Raw genomic sequence first — 22584 nt, forward strand, 5'->3', positions numbered from 1 at the left:
CAGGTGCACAAGACCATGCCTGGCTAATTTTTGTATTTTTAGTGGGGACTGCATTGTCCACTATGTTGCCCAGGCTGGTCGCAAACTCCCGGACACAAGAGATCCTCCCAACTCAGCCTCCCAAAGTGCTGGGATTACAGGTGCAAACCACTGCGCCCGGCCCAGTTTTTGGATCTGAATTTGCTAAATCCCACACTTGCAGTCTATGGCATTTTGTTACGGCAGCCTGAGCTGGCTAAAATGGCCAGGTTGCTACGATGGTAGGAGGGCATTGGTAGAAATGGCCAGAGAGCATTGCTACAATGGTAGGAGCCCATGGCTGGTATATTGCATTTGAACTGGGATTTTGAGGAATGAACAGCAAATTCCTGGTGGAAAATCCTGCTTTTAGCTTCCTTGAGTACAGAGATTCTTGACACTAAGCACATATCTATGGAGATGTAGAGTCTCTCTTGGGGTCGGGCACAGTGGCTTATGCCTGTAATCCCAGCACTTTGGGAGGCCGAGGCGGGCAGATCACCTGAGGCTGGGAGTTCGAGACCAGCCTGACCAGCATAGTGAAACCCCGTCTCTACTAAAAATACAAAAATTAGCTGGATGTGGTGCTGCATGCCTGTAATCCCAGCTACTTGGGAGGCTGAGGTGGGAGAATCGTTTGAACCCAGGAAGCAGAGGTTGCAGTGAGCCACGATCACGCCCCTGCACTCCAGCCTGGGCGACAGAGTGAGACTCTGTCTCAAAAAACAAAAATGAGCAAACAAAAAGTGAATATCTCTTGGGAACAACAGACATGGGAATATGCAGCTTCTAAGTAGGAGTGGCCCCTGCAGCTGCCTGAGCTGTCACTTGAGGGGCCACAGAGAATAGCTCTAGACTCTGGCCAGAAGAAATGTCTGGCACAGCCAGGCACCGTGGCCTGCAATCCCGGCACTTTGGAAGGCCGAGATGGGCAGATTGCTTGAGCCCAGGAGTTTAAGACCAGCCTGGGCAACATGGCAAAACCCCATCTCTACAAAAAATACAAAAATTAGCCGGGCGTGGTGGCACACACCTGTAGTCCTAGCTACTTGGGAAGCTGAGGCAGGAGGATCGCTTGAACCTGGGAGGTGAGATTGCAGTGAGCTGAGATTGCACCATTGCAATCTCCAGCCTGGGCGACAGAGCAAGACTCCATCTTAAAATTAAAAACAGAAATGTCTGCCACCACCCACGATTTCTTTCCTTTACATCTAGCAAAGCAAACCAAGTGTCAGGCTGGCCTACTGTGGTCATGTGAGTTTGCTCTTCTATTAATAGTTTAGTCATCAACAGACAGGAACACCCTGAGACAAAATCCAAGCCACTATCTGTTGTATCAATAAAGTTTTATTGGGACACAGACACGGTCTTTCATTTACGTATCTCTCCAGCTGCTTTGATGCTAGCATGGTAGAGTCCAATCATGGCGACAGAGACCATCTCAACTACAAAGCTGAAAATATTTACTCCTCTTGAGCCCTTTGCAGAAAAAGTTTGTTGACTTTTGATCAAGTTGAGCCTCACACCACCACCTGCCTGGCTGAGAATTTAAACTCATTTCTAGTGAGAGAAGCAGTCACGTGTGACCTTGCTCCACGGATAGTACCCATGTGATGCACGGCCCTGGTCCATGCAGCTGCTCACACGTCCAGTGAAAACCTTACTTTTTTTTTTTAATAGAGATGGGGTCTCACTGTGTTGCCCAGGCTGGTCTCAAACTCCTGAGCTGAAGCAATCCTCCTGCCTCAGCCTCCCAAAATGCTGGGATTACAGGTGTGAGCCATTATGCCTGGCCACAGACTTTAATGTTGCAGAGAAACAGAAATGCCTCTTGTTTCAAGAGTCTTTGTTCAAATGTTCTCTCTCTCTTTTTTTTTTTTTTTTTTTTTTTTTGAGAGTCTTGCTCTGTCCCCTAGGCTGGACTGCAGTGGTATGAACACTGCTCACTGCAGCCTCAACCTCCTGGGTTCAAGAGATCCTCCCACCTCAGCCTCCTAAGTAGCTAAGACTACAGGCAGGTGTCACCACCTCTAGCTAATTTTGTATTTTTTGTAGAGATGGAGTCTTGCCATGTTGCCTGGGCTGGTCTCGAACTCCTGGCCCTAAGCCATCCTCCCAAAGTGCTGGGATTACAGGCATGAGCCACAGTGCCCAGCCAAATGTTCTCTTTTGGTGACACTTGACCTGATCCCTCTCTTAAAACTGAAGCCCTCTCAGGAGGCTGAGGTGGGAGGATCACTTGACACCAGGAGTTTGAGGCTTCAGTGTGCTGTGATCACATTTGTGAATAGCCACTGTACTCCAGCCCGGGCAATAGAGTCATTAAGAGACTCCATCTCTAAGAAACAAAAAACAAAACAAAAAACCCAGATGTGGTGAGCCCGTAGTCCCAAGTACCAGGGAAGCTGAAGTGAGAGAATTGCTTGAGCCCAGGAATTTGAGGTTTCAGTGAGCTGTGATCATATTGCTGTATTCCAGCCTGGGTGACGGAGCAAGACTCCATCTCTAAAACAAACAAACAAACAGACAACATAACCAAAAACAACCACCACCAAACCTCTCCCCACCCTCCAAAACAACCCTGTGGCCCTCTCCTTCTTTCCTGAACTCCTGCTTTTACTTTTTTTTTCTTTCATGACACACATCACCTTTGAACACACTATTCTGTTAATTTTTTGTTTGTTGGTTGGTTTTCGAGACAGAGTCTTGCTGTGTCTGAGTGCAGTGGCACGATCTCGGCTCACTGCAACCTCCACCTCCCAGGTTCAAGTGATTCTCTTGCCTCAGCCTCCCAAGTAGTTGGGATTACAGGTGCCACCACCACACCCGGCTAATTTTTGTATTTTTAGTAGAAATGGGTTTTTGTCATGTTGGCCAGGCTGGTCTCGAATTCCTGGCCTCAAGTGATCTGCCAGCCTCAGCCTCCCAAAGTGATGGGATTACAGGCATGAGCTACCACACCCAACCACACCATTCTGTTAATTTCTTGTTATGTCTGCTTCTAGTCTTGATTCTGTGCTAGAAGGAAAGTTCCATGATGGAAGAGCCCTGCCTTTTATGTTTGTTGCTGTACCCCCAGGGTCTATAACAGGGCCCGACAAACCATTTCTGTTTCTGTAACAGGCTCTGTCCCAAGACTCTTCTCTGCCAATATAGTGCAAAAGCAGCCACAGGTGATTGTAAGCAAGTGGGCTTGGCTGTGTGTCAATAAAACTTTATTAACAAAAGCAAGCAGGGGGCCGGGCTTGGCTGGCAGCCTGGAGTTTGCCACCCTTTGGTCTAGAGCGCTGCCTGGTACACAGTAGGTGCTGTCTGGGCAAATTAGTGGGCACGTGAATGGGGCCACCCTTGATTAGGCTGTGCCTTTGGGGAAGATTGTGTTCCCTGGGGGCCACGAGACACTAAGAAACAATGATGGTAGCAGATGCCCTTGTGGCTTTAGCTGTTGAACTGATTTCCTCTTGGGACTATGTGAGACCTGGGATTTCAGGAGCGCTCTGGGGAGGCTCTGGGAGGGAGATCCAGCAGGGACTTGTCAGGGGGAAGGCAAGATGCCATAAGCCAAGGCCAGAGGGCCTCTCTTCTCCCAAAGGAGAGGAAGGAGGTTCTAGATGCCTCCAGGAAGCGAGCACTAAGGAAGTAACGACTTTGTTCTGATCGCCCCCATGTCCCCAGTGTCCAGTACACACCGGGTGCTTGATACTATTTTTTTTGAGACAGAGTTTCGCTCTTGTTGCCCAGGCTGGAGTGCAGTGGCATGATCTCAGCTCACTGCAACCTCTGCCTCCCGAGTTCAAGCGATTCTCCTGCCTCAGCTTCTCGAGTTGCTGGGATTACAGGCACCTGCCACCATGCCAGGCTAATTTTTTTGTATTTTTAGTAGAGACGGGTTTTCACCATGTTGGCCAGGCTGGTCTTGAACTCCTGACCTCAGATGATCCACCCGCTTCAGCTTTCCAAAGTGCTGGGATTACAGGCATGAGCCATTGCGCCCGGCCAACTTGATATTTTTTTGGTGAGCAAAATAACTAATGCTGGGGTCATGCGTCACCTCCCGGTGAGAGGCAAGGGTCACTCACCGAAGCAGGCCTGGTGGCGCTGGGTGAAGCCGGGCGGACAGCGGCAGGTGAAGGCGCCCACAGTGTTGACACAGAGGAACTGACAGTTGTGCTGCCGGGAGGTGCATTCGTCCAGGTCTGCAGCACGGATGGTCCAGCAGGCTCAGGGCAGGGCCCAGTGGGGGATTAGGGGCTTCCCAGGGGCTGCCCTTGCCACCTCCAGGCAGAGGGGTGACAAGAGAAAGACCCCGGAGATGGTGCTTGACTCCATGCAGATGGGAGGGGGTGAGATTGCAGGGGACATGTCTTGGGCATCCCTTTGGGGCCCTAGACTGCATGCAGTGGTGGGAGTGGGGGAGAGTTGAAAGGACATCACCTTTGCAGGTCCTGCCATCCTCCTCCAGCAGGTAGCCTCGGGGACAGCTGCACAGGAAACTGCCCTTCGTGTTTTTGCAGAGGAAGGTACATGGCTTGGGGACCTGGCTGCACTCATCCATATCTGGGGAAGGACAGCGTGGGTGGTGGGGCGGGGTTAGACAGAGATTCCCTGGGGGTGTTCAGGGACTGAGGTCTCCACCAGACCCCGACCATCTGAAATCTGTGGACTTACACAGGAATGAACACTTCTTTCTGCAAAAAGCCAGATGGGAAATACATTTGGTTGTGCAGGCCACACCATCTCAGATACAACTACTCCATGTGGCCTTTGTACTAGCAAAGCAGCCATTGAGGGTAAGCAGACAAATGTGCATGGCTGTGTGCTAATAAAACTTTATTGACAAGAACAAATGGAGGGCCAGACTTGACCCTCGGGCTAGAGTTTTCTTCCCGCTGACTTAGATGTACGCTTGCTACAAAACACAACTGAAAAATATCAGGATGTGCAAAATAAAAGGAAGAAATAACAGCAGGAAAGTGGCCCAAACAGGGTGGGGGTGGGAGAACGAAAGGATCCTCCCTCCCTCCCTTCCTTGTTTCTCTCTTTCTTTCTTGAGACGGAGTCTCGTTTCATCACCCAGGCTGGAATGCGATGGCGCGATCTCAGCTCACTGCACCCTCCGCCTCCCAGGTTCAAACAATTCTCCTGCCTCAGCCTCCCAAGCAGCTGGGATTACAGGCACATAACACCTGGCTAATTTTTTTTCTTTTTTCTTTTTTTTAGTAGAGACGGTTTCACGATGTTGGCCAGGCTGGTCTCAAACTCCTGGCCTCAAGTGATCCTTCTGCCTCAGCCTCCCAAAGTGTGCTGGGATTACAGGCGTGAGCCACCTCACTTGGCCTTCCTTCCCTTCCTTCCTCTCCCTTTCTCTCTTTCTCCCTCTCTTTCTCTTTCTTTCTTTCTGTTTCTTTCTCTTTCTTTCTGTCTCTCTCTCTTTTTTCTTTCTTTCTCTTCTTTCTTTCTTCTCTTTTTTCTCTTTCTCCCCTTTCTCTTTCTTTGTTTCTTTCTGTCTCTCTCTCTTCCTTCCTTCCCTTCCCTTCCTTCCTTCCTTCCCTTTCTTTCTCTCTTTCTTTCTTGACAGAGTCTCACTCTGTTGTCCAGACTAAACTGCAGTGGCATGATCTCAGCTCACTACAACCTCCACTTCCGGGGTTCAAACGATTCTCCTGCCTCAGCCTCCCACGTAGCTGGGATTATAGGCGTGCACCAGCACGTGCAGCTAATTTTCGTATTTTTAGCAGAGATGGGGTTTCACCATCTTGGCCAGGCTGGTCTTGAAATCCTGGCTTCAAATGATGTGCCCACCTTGGCCTCCCAAAGTGCTGGGATTACAAGCATGAGCTACTGTGCCTGGCCTGTTTCTTTTTTCTTTCTTTCTTTCTTTTCTTTTCTTTTTCATTTTTTAAGAGACAGGGTCTCACTCTGTCACCCAGGCTGGACTGCAGTGGCACAATCATAGCTCACTGCAGCCTCAGACTCCTGAGCTCAAGCAGCCTCCCAAGTAGCTGGGGCTACAGGCGCATGTGGGACTACAGGCCACCATCCTGGCTAATTTTTTTTAGCGATGGGGTCTTGCTATGTTGCTATGGAACTCCTGGTCTCAAGTGATCCTCCCACCTCGACCTCCCAAAATACTGGGATTACAGTAGCGAGCCATCGCACCTGGCCCTCAGTTGTCTGTATGGTTCGGGCACCACTTTGTAAATGAAAGCCTAACATTGCAAACTGGAAAGTCTCAGGGAAGTTGTGCTCAGGGGCTGCACAGAAGGTGGCCAGGCTGGGCCAAGGGTGCAGGTGCAGAGGGCTGGGCTCACCCAGGCAGGTAGTAGCAGTAGCATCCGGTGTGTACCCGGCCCGACAGTGGCAGCGGAAGGAGCCAAGGCTGTTGATGCACTCCCCATGAGCACACAGGTGAGCAAGCATACGGCATTCATCTACATCTGGGAAAAAGTAGGGTGCAAATGGGGCTGGCTGGCTGCCTCGCGCCTCCACCGAGGCATGTCTCCTTCTCTCTGCCCAGCAGCCGTCTCCTCGGAGGAAAGTCCAGCCTCCCTTCCACACTGGCCACTGCACCCCAGCCCACGTGGACCCCATCCTCAGGCTGCAGATGACACCTGAGCCCGCAGGACACGCCCATGAAGCTTCCAGGGAGGGGGACTCACACCCACCCCTCCCCAGCCTCAACAGCGACACCTCCTCAGTGCACCAACATGCACAACAGAGACACACAGTGCATGCAACATGACACACTAGCCACACACCTAGATGCTCCTGCAGAAACACGGGAACACACACCAACACTCAGGCACTCCCGAGTCTCCCCCCAGCCACACCCCCAAAAAGCCATTTCCTCCCCAGTCCTACTATTTTTTCTTTTCTTTTCTTTTTTTTTTTTTGAGACAGAGTCTCGCTCTGTCGCCCAGGCTGGAGTGCAGTGACACGATCTCTGCTCACTGCAAGCTCTGCCTCCCGGGTTCACGCCATTCTCCTGCCTCAGCCTCCCGAGTAGCTGGGATTACAGGCACCTGCCACCACGCCCGGCTAATTTTTTGTATTTTTAATAGAGACGGGGTTTCACCGTGTCAGCCAGGATGGTCTCAATCTCCTGACCTCGTGATCTGCCCGCCTCAGCCTCCCAAAGTGCTGGGATTACAGGCGTGAGCCACCGCGCCCGGCCCTCCCCAGTCCTGTTGATGTCACTGCTGGTCACATGGATAACCCATCTCACTATCAGTGACACACTCAATGAGACGCACTGATGTCCTTATGCTCGCTCACACGCAGACACTCACATACCTGCCCTTGTACACTCACCCAAGTCCACAACACACAGGCCGCTGGCTCCCTCTCACGGCCTTCTACTTCACAGATGAACACGGTGTATACTTCTCACTCAGCTGATGCACACAGACACACACCAGCTCCCACGCAGTCCGGAACGAGCTCTCACTCACAAAGAACACACACTGGGCCGGGCGCGGTGGCTCACGCCTGTAATCCCAGCATTTTGGGAGGCTGAGGTGGGCGGATCACTTGAGGCCAGGAGTTCGAGACCAGCCTGGCCAGCATGGCAAAACCTCATCTTTACTGGCCACGGGAGAGCCAGCCTCTCCCATGGCCCCAGAGAGATCCTTTGGGTCTGTTAAGGCCCTCTTGCTTTTTATTTTTATTTATTTATTTTTTTGAGACAGAGTTTCTCTCTGTTGCCCAGGCTGGAGTGCAATGGCGTGATCTCGTCTCACTGCAACCTCTGCCTCCCAGGTTCAAGGGATTCTCCTGCCTCAGCCTCCCGAGTAACTGGGATTACAGACACACGCCACCAAGTCCAGCTAATTTTTTGTATTTTTAGTAGAGATGAGGTTTCACCATGTTGGCCAGGCTGATCTCAAACTCCTGACCTCAGGTGATCCGCCCACCTTAGCCTCCCAAAGTGCTGGGATTACAAGTGTGAGCCACTGTGCCCGGCCTATTTTTATTGCTTTTGGAGACGAGGTCTTGCTCTGTCACCCAGGCTTGAGTGCAGTGGCACTATCTTAGCTCATCGCAGCCTCAAACTCCTGGGCTTAAGCAATCCTCCTGCTTCAGCCTCCCAAAGTGCTGGGATGACAGGTATGCCACTGGGAGGCAGAGGTTGCAGTGAGCTGAGATTGCACCACTGCACTCCAGCCTGGGTGTCAAAGTGAGACTCTGTCTTAGAACACACACACACACACACACACACACACACACACACTGGCTCACACACCTGCTCCCTCAACCCCCCGAGTTCTTCCACGCATATGGGGCACATGTGCTGGTTCTCATATCTGCTAGCACAAAGACACACACACACACACACACAGACACACACAGTGTGGCTCACACATTCCAGCACCTGCTGCAGTACAGACACATGACCCTGAGCAAACTCCCCTGTTTCTTGCCTCCCTGGGGGTCCTGAGGGCATGGGCACCCACCTCGGCCCTCAGCAGTGTAGCCTGAGCCATGGGGGCACAGCTTCCTGTAGGCAGAGGTGCCGGGCAGGGGACAGAGCTCGCAGCGGGGCCCCCAGCCCCGGCCACCCCCACAGCAGCACTCGGCCCTGGTGACAGCCTCCCTGCTGCTGGACAGAGACCGGCATGTGGTCTGCAGCACCTCGGCAAAGCAGGGCCCCTGCCGGATGTCTGCGGAGAACAACGGGAAAGACAACGGTCACTCCAGGAGGCTGGTTTGGGGGCAAAGACTGAGCTTGCTTTGGGGCAAGCTATATTTTGGGGGTGTTGGGGATAGGGGTGTCCAGGAGGGCGTTGGATACACAGGACAGATGGCACTAGTGGGTCACCGGCTGGGGTTAGCTCCCCAGAAGTAGGAGATCTGGGGAAGGTTGGTTCCAGGGTGTGGCGCCAGTAAGTTGGAGGAGGCATGGAGGGAGCATCCCGCTCTTCTAGTATTTAACAGAAGGGACAGAGGGAAGAGGGGCAGCAGGGGAGCACTGGACATGTGTGTCCGGATTAGCTCAGCAACCCCCTGGGTTGCCCGTCAGTGCCACAGGCCCTGTCCCTGCCTTGGAGGGCTCCCAGACAGTGGGAGGGACAGGCAGTGGGAGGGACAGGCAGTGGGGGGACAGGCAGTGGGAGGGACAGGCAGTGGGGGGAACAGGCAGTGGGGGGAACAGGCAGTGGGAGGGACAGGGAGTGAAGGGGGCAGGCAGTGGGGGGAACAGGCAGTGGGGGGGACAGGCAGTGGGGGGGACAGGCAGTGGGGGGGACAGGCAGTGGGCGCCACATGGTAGGTGGTTGCATCCACTGTGCGCGTCCAGCCACACTCACCGTGGCACTCAGTAAGGGTGGGGCTGGGCTGGAATCCCTCATCACAGTCGCACCGGAAGCTGCCCGCGGTGTTGACACAGCGGCCATTGACACAGAGGTCAGGCTGAGCCTGGCATTCATTGTCATCTGAGATGGGAGGGGTGAGGCAGGTGGGCGGGGAGGCCACAGGCAGCCAGCCTCTCCCACAGCCCCAAAGGGCCCCTTTGGATCTGCCCAGGCCCTCTTGCTTATTTTTATTTTATTTATTTTTATTTTTATTATTATTTTTTGAGACAGAGTCTCGCTCCGTTTCCCAGGCTGGAGTGCAATTGCCTGATCTTGGATCACTGCAACCTCCACCTCCCGGGTTCAAGAAATTCTTCTGCCTCAGCTTCCCAAGTAGCTGGGATTACAGGTGCCCGCCGCCACGCCCAGCTATTTTTTTTTTTTTTTGTATTTTTAGTAGAGACGGGGTTTTGCCGTGTTGTCCACCCTGTTCTCAAACTCCTAACCTCAGATGATCCAACCGCCTTGGTCTCCCAAAGTGCTAGGATTACAGGCGTGAGCCACCGTGCCCGGCCTTATTTTCATTTTTATTGTTTTTGGAGATGGGGTCTCACTCTGTCGTCCAGGCTGGAGTGCAGCGGCACTGTCCTCCCACTGCCTGTCCCCTCCACTACCTGTCCCTCCCACTGCCTGTCCCCCCCACTGCCTGTCCCTCCCATTCATTGAAGCCTCAAATTCCTGGGCTCAAGCGATCCTCTCGCCTCAGCCTCCCAAAGTGCTGGGATGACAGGTATGAGTCACCGTGCCTGGTCCAACCCTCTTGCTTTGACCTCTCCCTTCCACAAGGGGTTCCCTGCACCTCTGAAGCTCCAGTGCCCCATACCTGTGCAGCCCTCCCCAGAGCCAGGCAGGGGCCGCATGCCTGGGGGACAGACGCACGCGAAGGTACCGATGAGGTTCTTGCACTCCATGCTCCGGGCGTGGCAGTCCTGCTGACCATCTGCACACTCGTCCACATCTTCGGATGACCAGAGACAGATGGTCAGTCAAGGCCAGGCACCCTATGGCTGTGGGGACCTGGATTCCACCCTGCGTCAGCCCTGTGGGACCTGAGTGAGTTCCCTGCAGGCCCTGTCAAGTGTCTATCCCTCTTAGGAAGGGAGACCCCAGCTCCTGCCCAGCCCCAGCCTCCAAGAAGCTGAGGGAATCAGGAATTGTCCCCCAAAGCTTGCATCCCCTGCCCATGTCAGGGTCTGTGAGTCTGCTCATGGCCCCTGGAACACTGACCCTGAAACAGCCCCAGAGACACTGAGTCCCAGACCAGGGTCTCCCACGCTTGACACTATGAACATTTGGGATAGGAAAGTTCTTTGTGGTGGGCGGCTGCTCTGTGTGCATTGCAGGATTTTTTTTTTTTTTTTTTTGAGGCAGAGTTTTGCTCTTGTCGCCCGGGCTAGAGTGCAGTGGCATGATCTCGGCTCACTGCGACCTCCGCCTCCCAGGTTCAAGTGATTCTCCTGTCTCTCAGCCTCCCAAGTAGCTGGGATTACAGGCGTGTGCCACCATGCCCAGCTAATTTTGTATTTTTAGTAGAGACAGGGTTTTACCATATTAGTCAGGCCTACCTCGACACATGGCCCCGTCCTCCCGCAGGGTGTAGCCGGCTGGACAGGTGCACAGGTAGGAGCCCTCGGTATTGTGGCAGCGGAAGGCACAGAGCAGCGGGTTCAGGGAGCATTCGTCGATGTCTGGGGAGGCCAGTGGAGGTGCCAGCTGGGTAGGGGCTGAGGGCGGGACCTCCACTCCCTCCCCCAGGCATCTCCGTCACACGGCCCAGGTCCTGGGCAAGCAGAGTTGTACCCTCGCAGGTCATCATGAGGCCAGGCTCAAAGCCGTCAGCACAGGCACATTCGAAGCCCCCGATGACATTGGTGCATGTGCCTTGCCCACAGGGGTGGCCGACAGAGCACTCGTCTGTGTCTGGGTGGGAGTAAGGGGGTGGTCAGCACCTGCAGAGGGTCACCCATCCTCAGTAGCATCCCATCTGCCTGCCTGTTGACCACCACAGATCGGAGGGGGCCAGATCGAATGCACCTCTAGTCTGGCTATGGGGCAGGCAAGCGGTATGTGTTTAGTGAATGAATGAGTGAATGTGTGAGCAAGTGGGCAGGTAAAGGAATGCATGAGTGAGCAAGGGAGTGAGTGAATGAGCAAGAAGTGAATGAATGAGCCAGTGAATGAAGGAGTGATTAAACCAGTAACTGAAACTGAGGCAGGAGGGTCATTTGAGCCCAGGAGTTCCAAAAGAGCCTGGGTAACATAGCAAGACTTCATCTCTAAAAAAACATATAAATGAGTAAGTGAATGAATGGTTAAATGAATAAGGGAATGAGTGAGTAAAGGGGTGAATGAGTGGGTGAATTAGTGAGTGAGTGAATGGAGAAATCAGCAAGGAAGTGAATGAATGAACAAGGGGGCAAATGAGGAAACGAATGAGTGACTGAATGAGTGAAAGCATGAATGAATGAGCAAAGGAACGAGTGAGTAAATGAATAAATGAGTGATTGAATGGGTGAATGAGCAAGGAGACAAATGAAGGAACGAATGAATGAGTGAACAAACAAGCAAGTGAATGAATGAGGGAGCAAACGAGTGAATGAGTAAATGAATGAGTGAGTGAATGAATGAGCCAGTGAATAAATGAGGTGTGAATGAATGAGGGAGTGATTGAATGAACAAGTGAATGAATGAACCAGCGAAGGAATGAGTGAGCAAAGGAGTGAATGAGTGAGTGAATTAGCAAGTGAATGAGTGAGGGGGCAAATGAGTGAATGAGTGAATAAGTGAGTAAATGAATAAGTGAGTGAATGAGCAAGTGAATGAATGATGTGTGAATGAATGAGGGAGTTAGTGAATTAACAAGTGAATGAATGAACAAGTGAAGGAATGAGTGAGCAAAGGAGTGAATGAGTGAGTGAATTGGTAAGTGAATGAGTAAGGGAGTAAATGAGTGAGTGAATAAATGAGTGAATGAATGAGAAAATGAGTGAGTGAGCAAGTGAATGAATAAATGAGTCAGTGAATGAATGAGTCAGTAAATGAATAAGTGAATGAGTAAATGAATAAGTGAGTGAGTGAATGAATGAGCAAGAAAATGAGTGAGCAAGTGAATTAATGAGTGAATGAAGCACAGAGGGAGAAAAAGTGAATGGGGGAGAGAGGCAGTGGTTAAGGACAGGATCTCACCCACTGCCTGGGGGTGTCTTCCCTGCCCTGCTCTGCTCCTTCCTGTCCTGGGAGGGGCCTGGGACAGAGCTGGGGAAGGGCTGGCCACTCACCCACACAGTTGATGCCAGTGAAGTCCAGGCTGTAGCCAAAGGGACACTCACAGCGGAAGGATCCATCGGTGTTGACACAGATGCCGTTAGTGCAGACGCCAGGGTTCTCTGTACACTCATTCACGTCTGCGGATGGCAGGCGTTGCAGACATGGCTTCTGTCACCACGCAATCGCCAGAGCCCTGGCCACACTCAAGGCCCCAAGGGGACAAAAGCCCAAGCCCCAGGCTGGCAGGGTCCAGGGCCACCCAGGCTCTCAGGGGGAGCCTGAAACTCAGAGACCCAGGCAGTGTGGAGATGGATCTGGGTGGCCCAGAAGGGGCTCTTAGCACGTGGGTGAGGGGCTCACCTTCTCGGGAGTCATCCAGGCCTGGGACTGCCCCGTGGCCAAAGGGGCAGAGCTCCTGAAAGGCAGCTGGACGGAGAGGGGGAGGGGAGTCAGAGTCAGGGCCTAGGTGCAGCCCCCAGGTGTGTGCAGGGAAGGATGAGAGAAGAATGAGACAGGAAGGTGAGGGCACATCATCCAGGGAGCCTGGACAGGGGTGGGCACTCACCACTGCCCTCCTGGGGACACAGTTCGCAGGGGTCTCCCCAGCCCTCCCCAGGCCTCTTACTGCAGCAGCAGCGGGTCTTGGTGGTGTTGAACGCTTTGGGCACCGAGCACTTCCCAGCCTCAAAACGGGTGAAGCAGAAACTCTGCCGTGTGTCTGTGGGGTGGGGGCTCCATTACCCTGATTGAAAGCCGCTGGCAGTGCCCACCTGCCCCTGTGACCTCCCGCACCCCAGTCCTGGTGAATGGGTTGTGCTGATCCTGCCAGTGGCCAATCAGAACATGCCATGCCCCTGGTCATGGTGATTGGTTTGAGTATGGACATGTGACCTACTCTGGGCCAATGAGGATCTGCCCTGGGTTTTTAGTTGTTGTTGTTGTTGTTGTTGGTTGGTTTTTTTTTTTTTTTCAGATGGAGTCTTGCTCTGTTGCCCAGGCTGGAGTGCAGTGGCACGATCTCAGCTCACTGCAACCTCTACCTCCCAGGTTCAAGTGATTCTCCTGCCTCAGCCTCCCAAGTAGCTGGGATTACAGGCATGTGCCACCACACCCGGCTAATTTTTGTATTTTTAGTAGAGACGGGGTTTCACCACATTGGCTAGGCTGGTCTCAAACTCCTGACCTCAGGTGATCAGCCTGCCTCAGCCTCCCAAAGTGCTGGTATTACAGGCATGAGCCACCGCCCCCGGCCTGCCCTGGGGTTTTGAGGGGACAGCTGGAATCCCACCCCACTTCATTGCTTTGAGGTGTTCTCATGCCAGGAAGAAAGATCAAACTCGGTGGTTACTCTTGGATCAAAAACCCCTTCCTGGAGAGGCAAAACGACTGATTCCAGAAAGCCCGAGGATCCAAACCCCCAATCCTTGGCTCTGGACACCTATCAAGTCCTCACCAGCAGGCTGGGGTCCCAGCCTCCCAGAACAGCAAATATTCGCTGAGGTGAACTGCAGGCTCTGCTCTCACCCTTATTGCCCCTGACCTGTGAGAGAACAGGCTGGCTCAAGCTGGGTGAGGTTAGCCCACAGTAGACAAGGCTAGCCCAGCTGAAATGGAGCCAGCCCAGAGTAGTCTAGGCTAGCTCAAACTGGACAAAACCAGCCCATTGACAGCCTGCAGTCATGTGACCAATACAAGGAAAACCTAAATAAGCACACACCTAGCTCAGAATGGACCAGGTTAGCCCTCCGTAGACATGACTTCTATAGCCAAGAGGTTGCTGGCACTAGGATAACTCTGCTAATGCAGACAGACACCTCTGCCTGGTCAGAGCTCCCAAAGGGTCATAGAAGAAACCACAGCCCTCTTTTCTGGGCGATCTGACCCTTCCCCGCCCCACTTCCCACCCTCTTCCCTAAGCCCTGTGTGGACTTACCAAAGCAACGGTGCCCATTGTCAGAGAGGACAAAGCCAGGTGGGCAGAGGCACTGGAAGCTCCCAGGGCTGTTGGTACAGGTGCCAGAGAGGCAGAGGTTGGGCTCCTCTGAGCACTCGTCGATATCTGGAAGAGCAGGGACATGAGCTGGGTGGGGGGCAAGTACGACCTCCACCCATGGGGAGAGGACTCAGCTGTGAGAAGGGGCAGATGGAGTGCAGGTCCAGCCAGGGACTGCAGCGGGGCTGGGGTCCTGAGAGCTCAGTATGAGCTTCAGCACGAGGTGGGCATTGTGTGTGCATGTAGGTCCTTCCCGGAAGGCATCTCCAGAGCAAAGGTCATGATCAGGAATAGTTCATGATTGGAGACTGAAACTACACATAGTACAACCTCTATGGAAAACAGTGTGGAGATTCCTTAAAGAACTAAAAGTAAGGCCGGGCGCGGTGGCTCATGCCTGTAATCCCAGCACTTTGGGAGGCGGAGGCGGGTGGATCACAAGGTCAGGAGATTGAGACTATCCTGGCTAACATGGTGAAACCCTGACTCTACTAACAATACAACAAAATTAGCCGGGCGTGGTGGCGGGCGCCGGTAGTCCCAGCTACTCGGGAGGCTGAGGTAGGAGAATGGCATGAACCCAGGAGGCAGAGCTTGCAGTGAGCTGAGCTCATACCACTGCACTTGAGCCTGGGTGACAGAGCGAGACTCTGTCTCAAAAAAAAAAAAAAAAACTAAAAACTAAAAGTAGAACTACCATTCAATCCAGCAATCCTACTACTGGGTATCTACCCAAAGGAAAGTAAGTCATTATATGAAAAAGACACACGCACGTGCATGTTTATAGCAACACAATTCACAATCGCAAAAATCTGGAGCCGTCTTGTTTATAAATGCCCATCAGCCAACGAGTAGATAAGGAAAATGTGGTATATAATACGCCATGGAATACTACTCAGCCACAAAATGGAATGAAATAGTCACAGTGGCTCACACCTGTAATCCCAGCACTTTGGGAGGCCAAGGCTGGTGGATCACTTGAGGTCAGGAGCTGGAGACCAGCTTGGCCAACATGGTGAAACCCTGTCTCTACTGAAAATACAGAAATTAGCTGGGCGTTGTGGTGGTGCGCGCCTGTAATCCCAGCTACCAGGAGGGTGAGGCAGGAGAATCGCTTGAACCCGGGAGGTGGATATTGCAGTGAGCTGAGACTGTACCACTCCAGTCTGGGTGACAGAGTGAGACTTCACCAAAAAAAAAAAAAAAAGGAACAAAATAATGTCCTTTGCAGCAACTTGGATGGGGCTGGAGGCCGTTATTCTAAGTGAAGTAACTCAGGAATGGAAAACCAAATATCGTATGTTCTCACTTATAAGTGGGAGCTAATCTATGAGGATGCAAAGGCATAATAATGATATAAAGGACTTTGGGGACCCCCAGGGAAGGATGGGAGGGGGGTGAGGGATAAAAGACTACATACTGGGTACAGTGTATACTACTTAGGTGACAGGTGCACCAAAATCTCAGAAATCACCACTGAAGAACTTATCCATGTAACCAAAAACCACCTGTTCCCCCATAACTACTGAAATTAAAATAAGAAAAAATAGAAAAAAAAATGTAAACCTTAAAAAAAGAAAATTGCACAAAGCTAACTGAGACTGGATATATTTACCCTACACCAGACAGGGTTAACTCATGTTGTACTAAGCTAGCCCAAATGGAATAGATCAGAATAGGCCGGGCATGGTGACTCATGCCTGCAATCCCAGCAATTTGGTAGGCTGAGGTGGGAGGATCGCTTGAGGTCAGGAGTTTGACACCAGCCTGGCCATCATGGTGAAACCCCGTTTCTACTAAAAATACAAAAATTGGGCCAGACGCAATGGCTCATGCCTGTAATCCCAGCACTTTGGGAGGCCAAGGCGGGCAGATCACGAGGTCAGGAGATCGAGACCATCCTGGCTAACATGGTGAAAGCCCGTCTCTACTAAAAATACAAAAAAATAGCCGGGCATGGTGGCAGGCGCCTGTAGTCCCAGCTATTTGGGAGGTTGAGGCAGGAGAATGGCGTGAACCTGGGAGGCGGAGCTTGCAGTGAGCCGAGATTGTGCCACTGCACTCCAGCCTGGGGGATAGAGTGAGACTCCGTCTCAAAAAAAATAAACAATTAGCCAGGCATGGTGATGAGCGACTGTAATCCCAGCTACTCAGGAGGCTGAGGCAGGAGAATCTCTTGAACCCGGGAGGTGGCGGTTGCAGTGAGCTGAGAGTGAGACTCCTCTCAAAACAAAACAAACAAACAAAACAAAACAACAACAAAAAAAGAATAGATCAGAAGAGGCCAGGCCAGACTGGTCCAGGTTAGCTCAGGTTATATAAGGCTAGCCCAGATGGAAGCCTAGATCAGAGGTATTCAGGCCAGACTGGTTCAGGTTAGCCCAGGCTAGCCCATCTGCTCAAGCCAGACTGGTCCAGGTTAGACCACAGTGAACAAGGCAGCTCATCTGCTCCGCCCAGGCTGGTCCAGGTTAGCCCACACTCTCTGAGGCTAGTCCAAGTGGATAAATGGACCAAAGGAGATTAGGCCAGACTGGTTAGTCCAGACTGCATGAAATCATCTCTATGGGTGATTACACCAGTGAAGCTTAGGCCAGACTGGTCCTTGATCTCCAGTTAGCAAGTGAGGAGCTCTACATTTGGGTGCACTGAGAAACGGTGAGACCCCACACCCATGTCAACTTACAGGATTCATGAGGAAGCCTGTGGGCACTAGAGACAAAGTCCTGAGTGCAGAGTCCAGAAACAATCAGAATGACAATAATAGTTTATGAAGCTGTGTTTGACGCTGCGTTAAGTACATCTCCACCTTCATCACAACCCTAGCTGGTATTCCCATTTTACGGATGGAGAAAGAGAGGCACTCCCTGGTGCCAGAAATGGGAGTGGGGCTGGACACTCACCAATGCAGTGGTCACTCTGCACCTGGAAGCCAGGGGGACAGATGCAGCGGAAGGAGCCCTCGAGGTTCTGGCAAGTGCCTGGTAGGCAGGTTCCTGCAAGGCTGAGGCACTCATTGGTGTCTGTGAAAAGGAGGAAGAAGGGTCATTGTGCCAGCCAGGATGCAGGGGGCTCACTTGGGACTGGGACCAACACCTGCAATCACTGTGTGATCACTGAGGGCCCCAGGACAAGCCCTCCCAGTGGCAATTCTGGCTCCAGGGCAAGGGCTGAGACTCAGAACGACAGGGACAGCTGGGGAAGGATTATCTGACTCTCGTGGGGTTATAGGTGGGGCCAGATGGTGTCCAGTGGAAAGAGGTAGCAAGATTCCTAATCTGGCACCACCAGCAGATTCCTTCCATGGTATCTATTTAGCGCTTCTACTATTCTTTGCTTCTGGAAACTTACATTTTCAAGACAGCCTCACCCTACACAACAAACCCCATACATAGAAACATAGGTTTGATGTGCTGATTTTATAATTATTTAATTTATTTATTTATTTTGAGATAGGATCTTTCCCTGTTGCCCAGGCTGGAATGCAGTGGTGTGATCATAGCTCACTGCATCCTCAAACTCCTGGGCTCAAGTGATTCTCCTGCCCCAGCCTCCTGAGTAGCTAGGACTACAGGTAATAGCCACCACTCCTGGCTAATTTAAATTTCTTTGTAGAGACGAGGACTCACTGTGTTGCCCAGGCTAGTCTCAAACTCCTGGCCTCAAGCAATCCCTCTGCCTCAGCCTCCCAAAGTGCTGGGTATTTTTTTTTTAAATCTTAAAATAAATGCTTGGGTAGTAAATGGATCTATGCTCACCCAGAAGTACCAAACTGTGGTGTACATGGAGCAGGGGCTGGCTGAGATGCCTCCGAGCACCATAGGCAGACTCACCCACACAGTTCTTCCCATCAGCTGTGAGCTCAAAGCCATCCTGGCAGAGGCAGTGGAAGGAACCAGCTGTGTTGAGGCAATGGCCAAATCGGCACACCTGCCCCACCAGGGTAATACACTCGTCAAAATCTGTAGAGGGGAGATGGGCAGGCCAGTTCACCCACAAAACTTGAAGGGATCAAGCCTTCCTTGTACTTCTGTCCACAACTGAGTTGAGCTGATAGCATTGGCTTCAACTTGAGCACTCATGTATAGACCGTGTATATTAGCCTTCCACCTATCTTATGAGGTAGTTGCTGATATTTTCTAATATAACCATGTAATGCTATGAATTTGCCTCTAAGTGCCCCCTTAGCTGCATCCTATGTATTTTCATATCTTATGCTTTCATTTTCATTTTCTTTTACTTCAAAATATTTTCTAATTTTCCTTATGATTTATTTGACCTATGGATTATTTAGGAGTATGTTATTTAATTTCTAAATAATCGGGGACTTTCTGGGCATCTTTCTGTGGCCAATTTTTAGATTCACTTCCTTAGATTCTGAGAACCTACTTTGTGGCCAGCCTGCCACCTGAGCTGACTCACCCACACAATCCCCATTGTGTGTCACCACAAAGCCAGGGAAGCAGAGGCAGTTGTAGGAGCCAATGATGTTCTTGCAGGTCCCATTTCCACAAGGCTGCCGGTCACACTCGTCAATGTCTGCAGAAGCAAAGCCGAGAGCCCAACCCAGCTCACCCAGGGCATTGGGGGACTTGGGGAGTGAGAGGCCAGCTGGACCTAGCACTCCTCCCCTGCACCTAGCCCTGCCTAGATGACTGGGCAGTGACCCCTGGCAGTGATGGCTGGGAAGTACTCCCGGTGTGATATATCACCCCCATTTTACAGATGGGAAAACTGAGGCACAGGGAGGCAGATCAACCATTTACCCAAGATCTTAATCTCAGGACCCAAACTTGGATCTCTTTGTGAACTAGGATGGACAGAAACACCACTTCCATCCCAGGGGAGGTTTAGACCCTAGGCAGCCTGGCTTGAAAGGAGGGGGAAGATAAGGGTCTCACCCATGCACAGGGTCTGGTCTGCAGAGGCCTGGAATCCACGGTGACACAGACACATGTAGCTGCCTTCTGTGTCCATGCAGTCACCATGGCTACAGACATTCGGGATCTCCCGACACTCATTCTGTCCTGGGGGTGCAGACAGCATGGTGTTCCCAGGGCCCCTACCACACAGTGTTTGCCTGAGCTCTCCCTACTGCAATGGGGAAGCCAGAATCTGCCTTGAAGTTCCCCACTCAAACTTCCACCAGGGGCATCAGGCTGTCTGCATTGACCTGAGCTCTCACCTCTATCACATCCTATTAACAGACACTCTCAATACATCCCCCTCCCCGCTAATAGTATAGAAAAGGAGAAAGACCTGGACAGAGCCATACCCCATCTAAGTCCCCACGGGTGACAGAGCCCAGCTCCCTCACCTCCTCCCAGGGACCCTGCTCACCCACACAAGCCCCGCCTGGCGACAGTTTGTACCCTTGGGTGCACTTGCAGTGGTAGCTACCGGGGATGTTGATGCAGTCGGCATTCTGCTGGCAGGGACTCTCCCTGCTGCCACACTCATCGACATCTGGGCAAATACAGCAAATGAGGTGGGGATGACAGAGAAGCCCATCCTGACAGAATCAAACGTGAAACCCAGTCCACTGCTTCGGAGCAGGTGGTTTCTCTGGAAGCAGCCAGAGCTGGAGTAAGGGTGGTTATATGAGATGGAGGCCCTTGGAAAGGTGTTAGCCCATTATACATACAGGGAAATGGAGGCTTACAGAGTTTTAGTTACTCGCCCAGATTGCACAGTGGCGGACATGCATCCCACCCAGGCCCCAGGGCTGGGAACAGGCAGAGGTGGCACCTTCACAAGCCAGCAGGATGCTGTTGTAGTTGAAGCCCGCGGGGCACTCGCAGCGGAAACTCCCGATCTGGTTTATGCAGATGCCATTGGCACAGATGGCGGGGATCTCCCCACACTCATCAATGTCTGCAGAAGGCATCTGCCATCAGGGGCAGCCCGGCCCCCTGGGACTTCCAGCGATGCTGAGCGAAGGGACCCACTAGCCCTGCAATCTGGTTGAGGCTGTTGTGGCCACAAACCAGCACACACTCAAAAAAATCTTGCTGTGACCAAAATACATCCACTCACACCAGAAAGAGATGAGGATGTGGGAGGAAAGACAAGAGCAGAGAGACAGTGTGTGTTTTTCTCAATTAAAAATGCACACTTCCTGTGACCCAGCAACCCTGCTGGAAAGAAATGGCCTTAAGCGTAAGCAGGACAGCGGTATGAGATGCTATTTAGCAAGAAACTGGAAACATCAATTGATGAATGCAGAGCAAAATATGGGATGTCTGTACCATGGAATATTCTTCAGCCTTATTAAGGAGTAAAGCCCTGTAACATGTGACAATGTGGTTGAAACCTAAAATCATTCTGCTAAGAGAAGCCAGACATGAAAGAACAATATTGCATGACTCCATTTAAAGGAAATGTCCAGAAGTAGCAAATCAATAGAGACAGAAAGTCGATTTGTGGTTGCCAGGGGCAGAAGGGAGGGGGTAAAGGGAGTGACTGCTAATAGGCATAGGGTTTACTTTTGTGTGATGAAAATGTTTTAAACTTAGATTGAGGCGATGGTTGTGTAACACTGTGAATGTACTCAAAACCACTAAATAGGGCACTTTAAATGGGTGAAGTGTGTGGTATGTGAATTATATCTCAATAAAGCTGTTAGATATAAACAATCTAAATGTCCATCAGTAGGGGACTGGAAACAACCTAAGTGTCCATCAAAAGGGGACTTGAAAGAACCTAAGTGTCCATCAGTGGGGGACTGAAAACAAACTAAGTTGTCTGCAGAAACAAACTAAGTGTCCATCAATGGGGGACAGGAAACAACCTAAGTGTCAATCAATGGGGGACTGGAAATAACCTAAGTGTCCATCAATAGGGGACGGGAAACAACCTAAATAGGCATCAACGGGGGACTGGAAACAAACTAAGTGTCCATCAGTGGGGGACTGGAAACAAACTAAGTGTCCATCAATGGGGGACTAGAAACAACCTAAATATCCATCAATGGGGGAATGGAAACATACTAAGTGTCCATCAGTGGGGGACTGTGATGAAAATGTTCTTTTTGTGTGATGAAAATGAGTTCTAAACTTATATTGAGGTGATGGTTGCATAACTCTGTGAATGTATTCAAAACCACTAAACAGGGCACTTTAAATGGGTGAAGTGTGTGGTATGTGAATTATCTCTCAATAAAACTGTTATAAACAATATAAGTGTCCATCCAAAGGGGACTGGAAACAATCCAAGTGTCCTTCAAAAGGAGATCTGAAACAACCTAAGTGTCCATCAGTGGGGGACTGGAAACAACCTAAGTTCCCATCACTGGGGGACCTGGGATGTATCTGCACCATGAAACACTTCTAGGCAGGGCAAAGAGAGAGGCTGCACAGCAGATAGTAACCTGGCCGGTTCTTCAAGACACAATTTGGACGAAAAAAGCAAGTTGTAACCAACGTGTCAAGCATTACATCATTTACGTAAAATGCCCCAGAAACCAACGTCATATATTTTCAGTGGAGGACCTATTATGTAATGAAGGAAGAAAAAACTAGAAAGAAATACTCCAGCCATAAAGCATAAGAACGTCCAGAGAGGGAGAAAAGAGACAGAGTTGAGGTGATGAGTGGAGGAGAAGTGGGTTTTATTTGCCATGATTTGATTTTTTTTTTTTTTTTTTTTTTTTGCAACGGAGTCTCGCTCTGTCGCCCAGGCTGGAGTGCAGTGGCGCGATCTCGACTCACTGCAAGCTCCACCTCCCGGGTTCACGCCATTCTCCTGCCTCAGCTTCCCGAGTAGCTGGGACTACAGGCGCCCGCCACCACGCCCGGCTAATTTTTTGTATTTTTAGTAGAGACGGCGTTTCATCTTGTTAGCCAGGATGGTCTCGATCTCCTGACCTCGTGATCTGCCCGCCTCGGCCTCCCAAAGTGCTGGGATTACAGGCGTGAGCCACCACGCCTGGCTGCAATGGTTTGATTTTTTTAAAAA

General features: G+C 51.4%; 1 protein-coding gene across 6 annotated transcripts in view; it reads right to left on the reverse strand.

The window, feature by feature from the left end:
* FBN3 (fibrillin 3) overlaps positions 1-22584 on the reverse strand; it is an 86054-nt gene that overhangs the window by 13674 nt on the left and 49796 nt on the right. For 4 of the 6 annotated variants that reach the window (XM_063599822.1, XM_055102809.2, XM_055102810.3 and 1 more), the window contains 18 exons: positions 20377-20502; positions 19969-20094; positions 19530-19655; positions 19051-19167; positions 18462-18590; positions 17532-17651; positions 14569-14694; positions 13201-13353; positions 12996-13061; positions 12647-12772; positions 11169-11288; positions 10934-11056; positions 10192-10326; positions 9324-9449; positions 8472-8678; positions 6330-6455; positions 4453-4575; positions 4098-4214 (listed from right to left, as the gene is read on the reverse strand). In XM_063599822.1, the coding sequence (XP_063455892.1) occupies positions 4098-4214; positions 4453-4575; positions 6330-6455; positions 8472-8678; positions 9324-9449; positions 10192-10326; positions 10934-11056; positions 11169-11288; positions 12647-12772; positions 12996-13061; positions 13201-13353; positions 14569-14694; positions 17532-17651; positions 18462-18590; positions 19051-19167; positions 19530-19655; positions 19969-20094; positions 20377-20502 (2292 nt within the window). The remainder of the gene's footprint in view (positions 1-4097; positions 4215-4452; positions 4576-6329; positions 6456-8471; positions 8679-9323; positions 9450-10191; positions 10327-10933; positions 11057-11168; positions 11289-12646; positions 12773-12995; positions 13062-13200; positions 13354-14568; positions 14695-17531; positions 17652-18461; positions 18591-19050; positions 19168-19529; positions 19656-19968; positions 20095-20376; positions 20503-22584) is intronic. The other 2 variants (XM_063599820.1, XM_063599821.1) reach the window with 2 other exon arrangements.

This window comes from Pan paniscus, chromosome 20 (assembly GCF_029289425.2).
Source record: "Pan paniscus chromosome 20, NHGRI_mPanPan1-v2.0_pri, whole genome shotgun sequence".
In the NCBI taxonomy this organism is placed as follows: Eukaryota; Metazoa; Chordata; class Mammalia; order Primates; family Hominidae; genus Pan; species Pan paniscus.